Source organism: Pongo pygmaeus, chromosome 4 (assembly GCF_028885625.2).
Source record: "Pongo pygmaeus isolate AG05252 chromosome 4, NHGRI_mPonPyg2-v2.0_pri, whole genome shotgun sequence".
Lineage (NCBI taxonomy): Eukaryota > Metazoa > Chordata > Mammalia > Primates > Hominidae > Pongo > Pongo pygmaeus.
This window is the reverse complement of record NC_072377.2, coordinates 98,652,904-98,665,233: the sequence shown is the minus strand read 5'-3', so window position 1 is coordinate 98,665,233 and position 12,330 is coordinate 98,652,904. Positions and strand designations below refer to the sequence as shown.

Below are 12,330 nucleotides of genomic sequence, written 5' to 3'. Positions count from 1 at the left end.
AGCAAAGCAATCTTCAACAATTTAAAGCACCTTAGTAACTGAATTTTACAGGAATACCATAAGCATATGCCATTTTACAGGTCATATCCATAGATATTTAAAAGAAACATTTTTCTTGATTATTGTAATACAAATCTCCACTGTGCACAGTGCATGAAGACAAAGACAGGCAGTACCATGAGCAAAGAACAGGGCGTTTCACTGAAATCATCATTGAGTCCAAAAGCAAAATCCTCCTTTCTAACAGCTCGCTCAGGATGTCGGGTAAGAGGAGGAGAAAGGTAAACCTACACCAGCATACCAGGCCTGGAGATGGAGACTAATTCTAATAAATCAGAATGGAACATGAAAATGTCATCTTAATCAAGCATTTAAATTTTATTAATCAAGCCTAATTTTTATGAGTGCAAATAATCACTGAAGCTGGACAAATTTGTTCTCAATTGCATCAGAAACATAATTTTAATATTTAATGGACTGATGAATTTAAATGGAGAATTATCTTTATGAAACATGCTCTTCATAATTTGCCATTAAATGAGAAATAAAAAAAATCAACATAAATCTTACATAAAGGTTATTTAACTAAATGTTGGTACTATAAATATTATAAATGCATTATACACTAATTTAGCAATCATGCAGTACACTACATAAAGCAGAAATGATAAGTAGACCAGGCAGGCTTTTCCTGGGATATAGAGCTCTGTGTTATATTGTGGGAAGCTCATGATATAACGGTTTGGAGGTTTTGTGTGAAGTTTCGTGAACATTCTTTTCATTCAGGCTTTTATGCTACAATTCACCATTCACCACAGACATTCTTTTCAGTCCAAATGTAGGTCTAAACCCACTAGGACTTTCTTTTGTGAGGTGATTATTCTTTATATAAAAAAGATAAAAAATATCATTATTTATAGAAAAGGATATAAGAACTGAAGTTTTCTGACTATATGATTTTTTGACATACAAAACATGCTCCATTTTTAAAGTTAAATTCTCTGACATAATGTCCTCAGGCCTCAAAATATTCTAGATGGAAAAGAAAAGAAAAAGAAAACTAAAATTAGTGTCAGAATATTCTTTGCAAATGTACACCCATTCCACTCACCCTCTTTATGACCCACAACAGATTGCTTAAAATAGGGAGCTGCTATAAATTTAAGTGAATCAAACCTAACAGATCAATATGGTCCAAAAGTTTGCTGACATTAATCTCCAAGATAAATTTTTTGTTGTTGTTGTTTTCAAAGTATATTCTTTAAAGATCCCTAATGTTCCCAAAGTGTAGTATTTTCAATACTGTTCCATATATGGAATCGTATATGGAAATATATTCCAGTATTTCTATAGTATTTTGCATACTTGTGCTAAACTGTGCATTTACCTGAAAAATAACTTGCCTATTGCAGTTCCCAAAATTATTGATGGGGTTGGAGCAAAGGATATTTGGAAGATTGCAGGACATGCTACTCTTTAAAATGTCACAGCAGCTCCCTTTTCTTGCTTTGCAGAAATTTTTTTAAATAATGTGGACCTTTTATTAGACACTTAAAAACAATTTCTAAGATTTTCAGAGTTTGAAACATTTAAAATTATGCCTTTTTATTACAAAGTTGAGGTTCTGGAATGGAAAAATTGGTTCTAAATATAGAGGCTTAAGTACATAATTTTCTTTTTTATTTGTACTCTATTATTAATGTACAAAAGTATTTTGAAAACATTAAATTTTATAAAGTAGATTCGTGGTGAGTTGAGTTAGCTTTTAATTTTACTTTCAAAGCACATTAAACAACTCAATTTTTTGGCCTTTGGTGTATACTTTTTTCCCTTGACAAATAATATAGTTTCATAAAAGCGTTATTATTTAAAAAGCACATTCCAGGTTAATAGTTGACCTATTTTTTCCTACTCAATTGAATTAATATGCAATATCCTAAAGACACCAAGATTAGAATTTTCCTGCAAGCGAAAAACCCAATACATTGTAAAGCCTTTAGATGGAGACAGAGTTCAAATAAACTCTAGAATTCTGTTCACAGTGCTTTGTGTGAGAATAAGAATGAACACTTAAGAATACCGAAAAGGAAATATGAAAAGAAATTTAAGAGGATTATACTGATTATAGAATTTGTTATTGTTTTGCCTTTCTTAATGGAAGAGTTTTTCTGCATATTAAGCTGACACTTAAGAAAATAAAAGGTAACATACTTTTGGTCAGTAAAGTAAATTTACTGTCTTTGCTCCTTATAGCAAACCAGATTATACAGCAAATACTGCTGTTGATGATGCAGAAGCCATGCTGTACGTAATCAGTGGCATGCATCAAAAGTCATCTGATAGTCACATTAAAGCCACATTCCTTATTAAGAATCAGACTAAATTACAATGTGGCACTTCCCAGAATGAGCCAAGGAAATGCATTTTGCGAGAAGAATAATTGTATTTGAGTGTCTCTGTAAAAATCAGGAAGTCTTTTAGTAGTAAGTACTAATGCTTTTTTTTTTATTCTGCCTTCTTTTGTATTGCAATATATTCAGCCTCCCTGGCAAGCCTATCACACTAATTATTATTACATCTAGTGATTCAGTTATCTTGATGACTACTATAGCTGAAATACTCCAAGGTCAAATCCTTAATAGCGTGAATCAAACTAAGCAGCCATCATATATGCAGTTGCTTTCGAGATGTACTGGATGAAACAGTATATCCCAGACTTGATTGAGTCTTATTATTCTTACAAACATGGAGTGAATTATGTATACAGTTAATTATACCAGTTTGCAAAAGTTTCTTCTCAAAAATCTTGTGAGAAGTAGTGTCCTGTCGTAAAAATGTCTGCACTAGCACACCTATAAAGATCTTACCACAAAAGTCTTTAGCCTTACCTTCAGTACTTTCAAGTGATTTGAAATCATTTGAGTGATTATATGCATCTTCTCCATCAATAGACATTCCATCATTTCATATCATACTTACACGTGTAATAAACCAATTGGCACACAAATGCACGTTCTGCTTGGTTTACGCACAAACACAGTGATATAAATGAACTCCAGACCGTGTTGAAGAATACTACTCTCCCCAAATTCTTCCGTATCTCTAGGGTAGAAATAGGCATTTAGTTTGTAATGTATCCAAATATAAGCATCTGTACAAGTTTGGATGATCTATGAATATGAAACTAAATATGAAACTTGTTTCTTTTGTGTCAGTTTTCTTTAATATTTTAACATGGTTGCACATCTGGACAGCAGTGATTTCTTCTTTAAATGTGTAAACGTGTTGCATTTTTATAGACCATATTTGAGTAAAGCAATTTGAGTTGTGCAACTATTCATTTTGAACATAGCAAAACATCCATTTAATTCCAAGGAAAAGAAGTAAACACATGAAAGAAACTGGTTTGTATCAGCACTGGCTTTTGAAAGGTTTGGTTGCAGAGTACTCAATCCTTCCAAGGTTAACATAACCAAGATTTTTTTTTGGTTCCTTTTTCTTCGAAGGGATTTAAATAAGTGGAAGAATTTACTCATGGAAAAATTATAATATGAAGTATTGGCCTTTTAACCCCCTCTTGTCATATTAAACATACACCTTAAATTGGTGTTAAAAAGCAATATTTAGTATCCACTATCTCATAATGATTTTAATAATGAAGTTTACCTGAACCCACTTTTCCTCATCCTTTCATCATTGGTTTTCTTGTTACTGCATCCTTCTGGTCACCTCCCTTATACATTTTTGTTCTGGGAGAATAATACCAAACATGTCACATTTTTATTCAGATTATCGACATCACTATTAACATTTCCAGTCAAATAACATTTTCCTTGCAAATCAAGAAGTGTTTCGTTGTGTTGGATTACAATTAGAAGTCTTGTAACAGTACGAGAGCTCCTCTAAAACCACATAAAATATATGGTCTATAGATACAATTTTGTTTAATTTTGGAAATGTATTTTTTAAATGTATAGCCACATATTATATTTTATGTTAACGACAAATGTTCAGCAAATATTGAATATAGAGGAAGAAATATGCTTTTTAAAATAATGTTATCTACTTACTCTCTGGCTGCAGTGTAGCTGGCATGCTGCATTTGGGGCTGTCTATGTGTGTTTTTTTAAATGTCATCTTTATTAGTATTACATTCAAGGAATAGTACCAAGAATCAGTTTCTTTCAAGACCTTCCTGGAGTGTGTGGCATATAAGTCTGTGACGAGCGACATTACAGAAGGTCATGTCACTTTTAACTGCTTGCATTACATCTTTCTGATTTCCCTAGTGCCCTTCCTTTGTTTGATTAATACTACTTGCTTTCAAGCAAGGTATCAGAAAGCATAATTTGGAAAGAGAATTCTAGAGCCTATCTGAGATATTCCCCCTTAAGAAAAAAGAGAAAAAACCGAACTTCGTAAATGTATCTTTTCTACTACATGATTTTTCGTCACTCTTCATTTTTTCCCCTTCAAGGAAATCCTGCGTATAGTATATGTTGTTAATTAAATTATTGCCGACAAGCGTTTGGGCAACTGGACTTTGTATACTTGAAAACAAAACGATGTAGTGCTTATTTGGTTTTATATGAAGAGGAAAGAACTAGAATTTGATACCAGGGCTCCTTTCTTTTGTTTTCCTTAGTTAAGTGTTAAACTCCAGCACTCTCATCCTAAATAGCGGTGTTATTTGATTTCTCTGGGAAGGGTTGCAATTTTGTGCAGTCATTAAATGCACTTCAGTGATATATACAGTTTGTTTTTAAAAGCTCAGTTTGCAGTTTCAATGTTCATTGCATTTGGCTAGAGCTCATGTCTTAAAGCACAGCTCAGCTTCTGAGACACTCTTGTCCTCAAAGCCATCCATTTCACTGGACCATTAGAGCCTGAAAGTTAGTTGTGAAAGCATCATCATTTTAATTTGGAATCTTTATCCACACTTCTACCTGTACCCTCCATGTGTTTCTTATGGTCAGTGAAAACATGAACCAGAATTTTGTGTATCATTAAGAGCACAGAATATTTTGTCCAGGAAAAAATATATTATTTAATTTCCAAAAATTAATGTTTAAAATAGTAACTTGATGTTATTTTATTTTTATTAATAGCTAACATTTTTGAGTACTTCCTTTGACACAGGAACTGTATTAAGCACTCTTATGCATTATCTCATTGGATCCTTAACACTGGGAGATAGGTGCTATTATCATCTCCATTTTCTAAGGCACCTTCAGCTTCATCTGAGCAAAATGTAATAGTGGGATATGTTCTGAAGCAGCTTAAAGGCATCAATAGGAAACCATCTGTATTATAAATCCTCACTTGTAGATGTTTATGATGTAACTTTAAAAAGGCACTGGAGGAGGGGAAAGGCCCTCACTAGAGCGCTAAAACACAGCAAAAAGGCCTCTCACTAACACAACACTTTTCTGCCAAATGTAAAAGCAAATGGTTGTACTGGGTGGTTCTGGCTGCACATTTGTGGAGCAATTGTGCGTAGCCAATTACCCACTTGTGCAGGGTAAGAACAGTTTGGGTTTTGCAAATGAAGAGCCTGATTCTGTAGACCTCTTTGAGTCATACTTGAACATAAGATCCACAGCTGATCTGTAAAATGTGTAAATTAAGCTACTGGCTTGTTTATGGCTTAATCTTATTTTGAATTTTTGAAAATTAATTTGAAGATAGTGGAGATTCTCCAACCTTAATGGTTAAATATTCATGGGTTCTATTCCCAGGCAAATGTTTGAAGGCATTTTGAATATTTGCTTTTATAAATCTGCATCATTGATTAGGTGTAAGTCCTTCCAGGTAAACTAAGTCAGTTCTGTGAGATACATGATAGACACTTTACCCAAAAGTGTGTTAAATGATATGAAGGGTAGATGATGCATTCACTTGTTCACTCAATCAACAAATATTTCTTAAACACCTATTATGTACCTGACAATCTGCTAGGCACAGCCCACGACCATTCTGCCTTCATAGCACCTGAAATATGATAATAAGTACTGCAGAGAGGAGGCATATTATACATTCTTAATTATAAGTAGCTATAATAATGACTTTATTCACAGGAGTGAAAGTATAGTATTCATCTCCTTTTCCTTGATGTATTTGATAAGAATCTGCATGGGTAATTTCAGCAAAAAAAAATACTTCATTTAAATCTAAAAGATAATTTTATTACAGGTACAAAACAATCATCACTTCAGAAAATCTTATAAGTGTTAGGTGAATTCTTCTGATGCAACACAATGTACCAATGCAGCTTCTTTTCCATCTTAAACCTCCCTCACAAATAGCCCAATTTGGAATAGCCTGGCATATATCACTTCAACTATATATTGTCACTATTGTCTTTGTACGTGTGATGTGAATACTTTAAATGTGAGGAAATGAAAGGTTAACATGAAAGCTTATCTGATCAACCCTGTTTAAATTTTGCTGGATTATAAGCCATTTGAGGGCTGATAGGAGTAAAGAAGGAAGTATTTGTGGGTTATCTGTGTATTCCCACATTACCTAGCACTATGTGCCTTGGACAAAGGGGTTTATAATAAATGCTATGGAGTAGCTGAATATAGTTAGAGAGACTGTCAAGAGTCCATCTTTCTTGTTGAAGCTTCATTGCTTTGTATGTCTCCGAAGTAAGTGTAAGCTCTCATCAGATATGCAAAACTGCATATTGCACTACTGTGATTCTTTTGAAAGCTGAATGTCCAAATGAAAGACCTCAAAATTCTACCATTTAACAGAAGATTTAAAGCATGACATTAAATTAGGAACAGTCTCACAGGTTGTCAGATGCTTTCATTATATATTCATTCATGAGACCTGGAGGTTTGTGTTATGCTTTTAAATCAGTTAATGCTTTTAGAATATTTGAGAAAAATTATTAGGAATAACAGAGTTCTGATATGTTATCTCAGTTTATGTAACTCTTTTCATAATACAGTCTTGGTTATTAAAGTGTTCACCCATAGAATATTCCTGTTTGTATCAAAAAAAAAAAAAAACAGGAAAGGAGGGCTAGGTGTCTCTGTCCTCTAATATGAACTTTGGGAGAAAAGTTTTAAAATATTTGATAACCATGATTCTGTTGAGTCTATTCAGAGATACAGGATCAGAAAAAAAAAAACACAGGAATTTAAAAACCATATCAAATGTCATAAACACAATAAGTTGGGTCTTACTTGAATAACAACACTTCTCCCAAAGTTTTTTAAGCTGTAGGTTTCTGTGGCGTGCATATGTGTATGTTTGTGAAGTGTGGAAAACCATTTTAAAAAGCCTGAAAATGGAGTGAAGTCCCATTCTGAATGCCTACGATTATATGTTGATCAATGCAAAGGGAAGTTATTTGGGAAATCCAAAATGACTATTCCATTCTGCTGAGGTAGGCTAAATAGCCATTAAAAAATACATATATGCATATCCAGCCATGTGGGTTATACAAACACTATACACATGTAATTATGTATTATTTTGAGTTTCCTTTTATTATACTATGCATTCTCATGATATTCTTGTGTAAAATCACAGAGAATTAAAACGAGAGTTTTGGGTAATCCACAAAATCAAAAAGAGAGAGGCAAGACTTGACATTTATACATAAGAATTAAAATTTGGGCCAAAAAATATGTTGTTAGTTTTATGCCATAGAACACCAGCATGAATCAATTAACAGACATGGTTTTTTAATCTTAGAGTTTGGTGAAAAGTAAATTAGAAATAGCAGAGCTGTTTCATGCCTAGTTATCTAGTTCTAAATTTAAAGTGCCTGATTAATACAGACAGCAGAATCGGTAGAAGGGAAATTTCCTGATTTAAAGCATCCCCCAGATTAATGTTGGTTTACCTTATGCATATTTCAAATTCTTTAGGTTGTCACAAAACATTTCACGTAAATCCGGTTCTCCTAACTGGGATTTGGTTCCCTGGTTTTAATCAATTAAAGGCAGAGCATTTTCCTAATCACTATCTCCAGATCAAATATCCCTTCTCAGTGTGCCTGTTTCAAATGTTAATAAAGTTTTCATTTCCAAAAGGTTCAAAATGACAGAACAAAATTCTCTCCTTTAAGAGCACAAAAAACGACTTCTGTTTCTGTCTGCAGGTAGTGGAGGACATGCTAGAGGACGAGGAAGAAGAAGATGACAAAGATGACAAGGTAATTATCTTTCCCAGCACTTGGGTACCTGGGGATGGGGAAATGTAGACATGACACTGTTTTCACAGACAGTTAAAAAAGGAGTTGAAGTGTTTGAGTCCAGAAAATTGGACAGTGCTGTTTATCATCCTAACAATGCCACTGCACGTTGCAAAGAGGGAGAGAAGGCTATAAATCCTCTCTGCTTTTGTCCAGAGCTGGGTCAAATATTTTTTTGCCAGGAACAACAAAAAAAAATAATAATAATTCAGCTTGTCTGGAACTTGATAGCTCTCGTGAAGATAACAGCAGTGACGACTGTTGTTGAAGGGCAAAAATTTGTCCTATCTTGAGTATTACAAATCGGGCCATGCTTTGGGGGAAGAGAGAGTGAAAAAATAGCCTGCATGAGTTGAACATGGATATTGTCATCTGTAATTTTCAAACAGTTGCTCAGCAAAAGGACATGAATGTGCCGAGTGCTCCAGAGGACATTTAAATAACCCCAGTGCTCACCGCCCTTGCTGAGGTTTGGAATGGCCACGTGGTTTCTCCATTAGGAAAACCCATTTAGAGAGGCTTATATTTGATCGCTGGTTGATTTGGGGAGGGTGACCACAGTAAATAACAGCAGTTTCTGGGACTGCTTGGATTGGTTGTCCCCTAGGGAGGGGGGACAACTGGAGGTAGAAATTAGAATGATCTTGCACCACTGCAGCAGTGGCTGGGGTTGGAACTACTGCTTTCTATCGCAAAGAGGATAGTGATGCTGTTACATCATCATGTCTGGGCATTTCCAGACCTAAAATCTAAAAAGTCCTAGGGTGAGATTGGGAGGCAGAGGAGAGAAAATCGTTAATTATCTCCACATTGTTTGGCATGTAAAACCAGATTTTTTACCTTCACCAGAATCTGACTTATATTGTAGTAAAGCAGTGAAATTTTTTTTTGGAGAAAGGAGGAAAACAGTATATTTTAATTTATGCCCTTGACCTTTGATTCCAGTAAAGATGTACAGTTATATCCCAGTGTAAGAATTTGTGTGCCACCAAAGGCTGTGTCTCCAAAAATAAAATAATTTGTGTGTTGGAAGCATGCACGAGAAATGTCAAAAAATTTAGTGATTAGTTAACTCTCCACATGATTTTTTTCCTAATATTCAATGCTTGAAGGAAAACAGAAACACACACACACACACACACACACACACACACACACACTTTCTCCCTTCTAACGCTATTTCAAACATTTTTAAATCGACAGAGCTTTTATGTGAAATTTTTCTTCTGTACATCATTTAGTCATTAGCAACATCATCAAACATAAACTAACAAAATCTCCTTCCTGCAAAAACACATATGTGCTTGTTTTTAATGTTAAATAACATGAGCATACATTTCTGGCAATAAATGATATGATTTATTGCTAAGGTCAGTTGTAGAGCTGTAGAGAGCTTGTATTTTAACTCAATATGCCAGCTCTGAATCATCATTTCTCTGCTGATAAACACTGAGCTGCCATCCATTTATGGCCATTTTCTCTTGCTTGTTGCTGCTTTATTATTAAAGCCACCATAAAGATCCATCCCAGCAGCAGGCGTTTCCCCAGAAATGTTAATAAATGGAAACCCTTAGTGAAGTCTAGTACTTAATGTCCCTTCTTGAAGTCAGCCTATGTTTTTAGTCAGTTTGTTGATATTCTGTACTTCTAATCTCTCCCCTTTTTATGGCCATTTTTAATGGAGAGGATGTTAGATATGAGAAATAGACACACCTGGTTAATCAGCTCACCAAAACATAGATGTCGAGGGGAACATGCCCGGGGGAAATAACACCAAATCTGTGGAGTAACATCTATTGTAATCTAGTGTTTGGTAGTCTGAAATTGACACCCTGCTTCTAACACATTTTCAGATCTAGTTACCAAAGTTGATTGAAAGTGAGTGCTTAAATTGCAGTGTGAATTCAACTGTATTCTTCTGTACAGGATGCCGACAAGCAGTGTGTTTTCCATGTGAAAGGACTGTGAGCTGATTTTCATAAATCCAACCCTTTTATTTGAGCGATAAAAAAGGAGGTTTTTCTTTTTTACTCATAATGCAATTGATAGCATTAAAATCGTATCTGAATAAAATCTCAAATGTAATAATTTACAGTAGACTTTTAAGTGCTTGAATAATAGAGGGAAGAATCTTATGGACGTCTTGAAATATAGTTTTTCCTATAAGAAATGGAAATATGAAAGGATCCTGCAAGGTTCCATCTTCCATCTCGACAGGCTCTCACAGCGGTAAATGTTACGTCTTGGCTATCAGTGTGTCTGAGTGGAAGAAGGGTAATTTCCTACTTTAAAAAATTCATTGGTTCCTTTATTTAAAGTTTGTGTACAGAGTCATGGGTAATGGAATTTCATGAGAAAACAAATATGTTCTTTGCCGTACGAGCAGGTACTGACCTCTAGCTCTCATTATATCTGTTTTCTCATATGGTATAATGGTAAGGTCAGGTCAGTGGGTCCTCTTATAGGATAAAAGTAAAAAAGATTAATAAATGTGCCAAAGCCTCACTTTAATTGAACCTGAAGCATATGTTGGAAGTATGTAAAATATGTCCCAGATGTTTCACCAGGGCCAGTGTCTTGGCTTTCCCTGATTACCACAAGGCAGCTATTAGTCCTATAACCTTTGGACTTGGGGGTAAATGGGGTATTACGTGGCACAGAATGAGAGCACCTGTTTTCCATTCCGCCAAGACCCCTGGCAGGCGTTCCTAAGCCTATCCATATGTTTTCACTTAGCAGATTGTTGGGCGATTATGAAAAGTGTCTTTCTTTAGAGCCAGCATTGATATTAGTCACTCACAATGAAAGGGCAAGTCATTGGCTACTTGACAAGGTCCGTGTGGGCATAAACTGAAATCTTTTATTTCATTTGAGCTTAGGGTATTTTCCCTCTGCATAATTATATACATGACAAAGACACAGGTATAAGAAGTTGAAGCAGACAAAATTATAATTACTTAACATAATAGCTTTGTAATAGCTTTTCTTTAGTACTGACTGTAGCACCAGGGAAGACTTTGGTTAAAGTTGGTAAAAGCTAAATCATGATTTACCTGGATTCCTAGATTTTGAAGTTCTTCCAGATTATGGCTTTTTAAATATATATATAAATATATTTAAAAACAAATATATATATAATATATATATATTTATATATTTAAAAACAAATATATATATAAATATATTTAAAAACAAATATATTTGTTTTTTATTCAAAGAGCTAATCATTATTCAGGTGAGGGTTTGTGATCCACAGACTTACCCTTCATTCTCAAACCCATTGTTCACATTTGCTTAAATCTAAAATTAGGTGGCTTCTCTTTTAATCCAATTCCATGGTTTTCACAAAGGCAGAGAATATGGGTTTTACACGGTGAGTCTTCGTTATGAATCATTTACTTGTTAATATTTTCACTTATCTGCATTATGTAGTAGCACTATGTTAAGCCGTGCTGGAGATGACATTTTTCCTGAATTAAATGTTAGAAAGACATCATACTGCGTTCTCAATTCCCTTTGTTATAGAGCATTCTCTGAACCATCAACCACAAAGTCACAGTTTGATCTGATTTTTTGACCTGACACCAAATCCTGCCTTTGTGGTTAATAGAATATCTTAGCAAATAAGGCTTAGCTAAATTACCTAGGAGGAGCTATCAACAAGCCATATAATAGTGTTTTTCACCATGTTATAGATAATAATACAGTGGTCAGTCTGCATAATCTAGACATCTAATTAATGAAGATCAGCTTTCCTTTTGTAGTTTAAAAAGTTTAGGCATGCTTCCCATGGTGCATCCTACCCTTGTAATAAGATCCAGCTGCGATATCAGGAAGCAGAAGATAAAATGCAGGTTTTTGTCAGAAAAAGCATGGATTCAAATGCGTGGCATTCCAGTAATGTTTATTGATAAAAGATATTAAAATATTCAGCCATTTATGCTTACATTGCTTCTCCTTTTTCTTCAGCCATTATGTCAAGGTTACTGTGTTTCAAGAGAACTAGATGTAGCAAATGAAACATATCTAGAGTTAGTTCAAAATAAACAGATTCTTTGCTTTAATTCTTGAAATCTGTGTTTTCTGGTTCGATTCTCCAGCCCTAAAACATGTATAAA

The 12,330-nt window shown here is 34.4% G+C and overlaps 1 protein-coding gene across 14 annotated transcripts in view; it reads left to right on the top strand.

Moving 5' to 3' along the window:
* MCTP1 (multiple C2 and transmembrane domain containing 1) overlaps positions 1–12,330 on the top strand; it is a 609,877-nt gene that overhangs the window by 527,008 nt on the left and 70,539 nt on the right. For all 14 annotated transcript variants that reach the window (XM_054489419.2, XM_054489418.2, XM_054489417.2 and 11 more), the window contains one exon: positions 8,120–8,173. In XM_054489419.2, the coding sequence (XP_054345394.1) occupies positions 8,120–8,173 (54 nt within the window). The remainder of the gene's footprint in view (positions 1–8,119; positions 8,174–12,330) is intronic.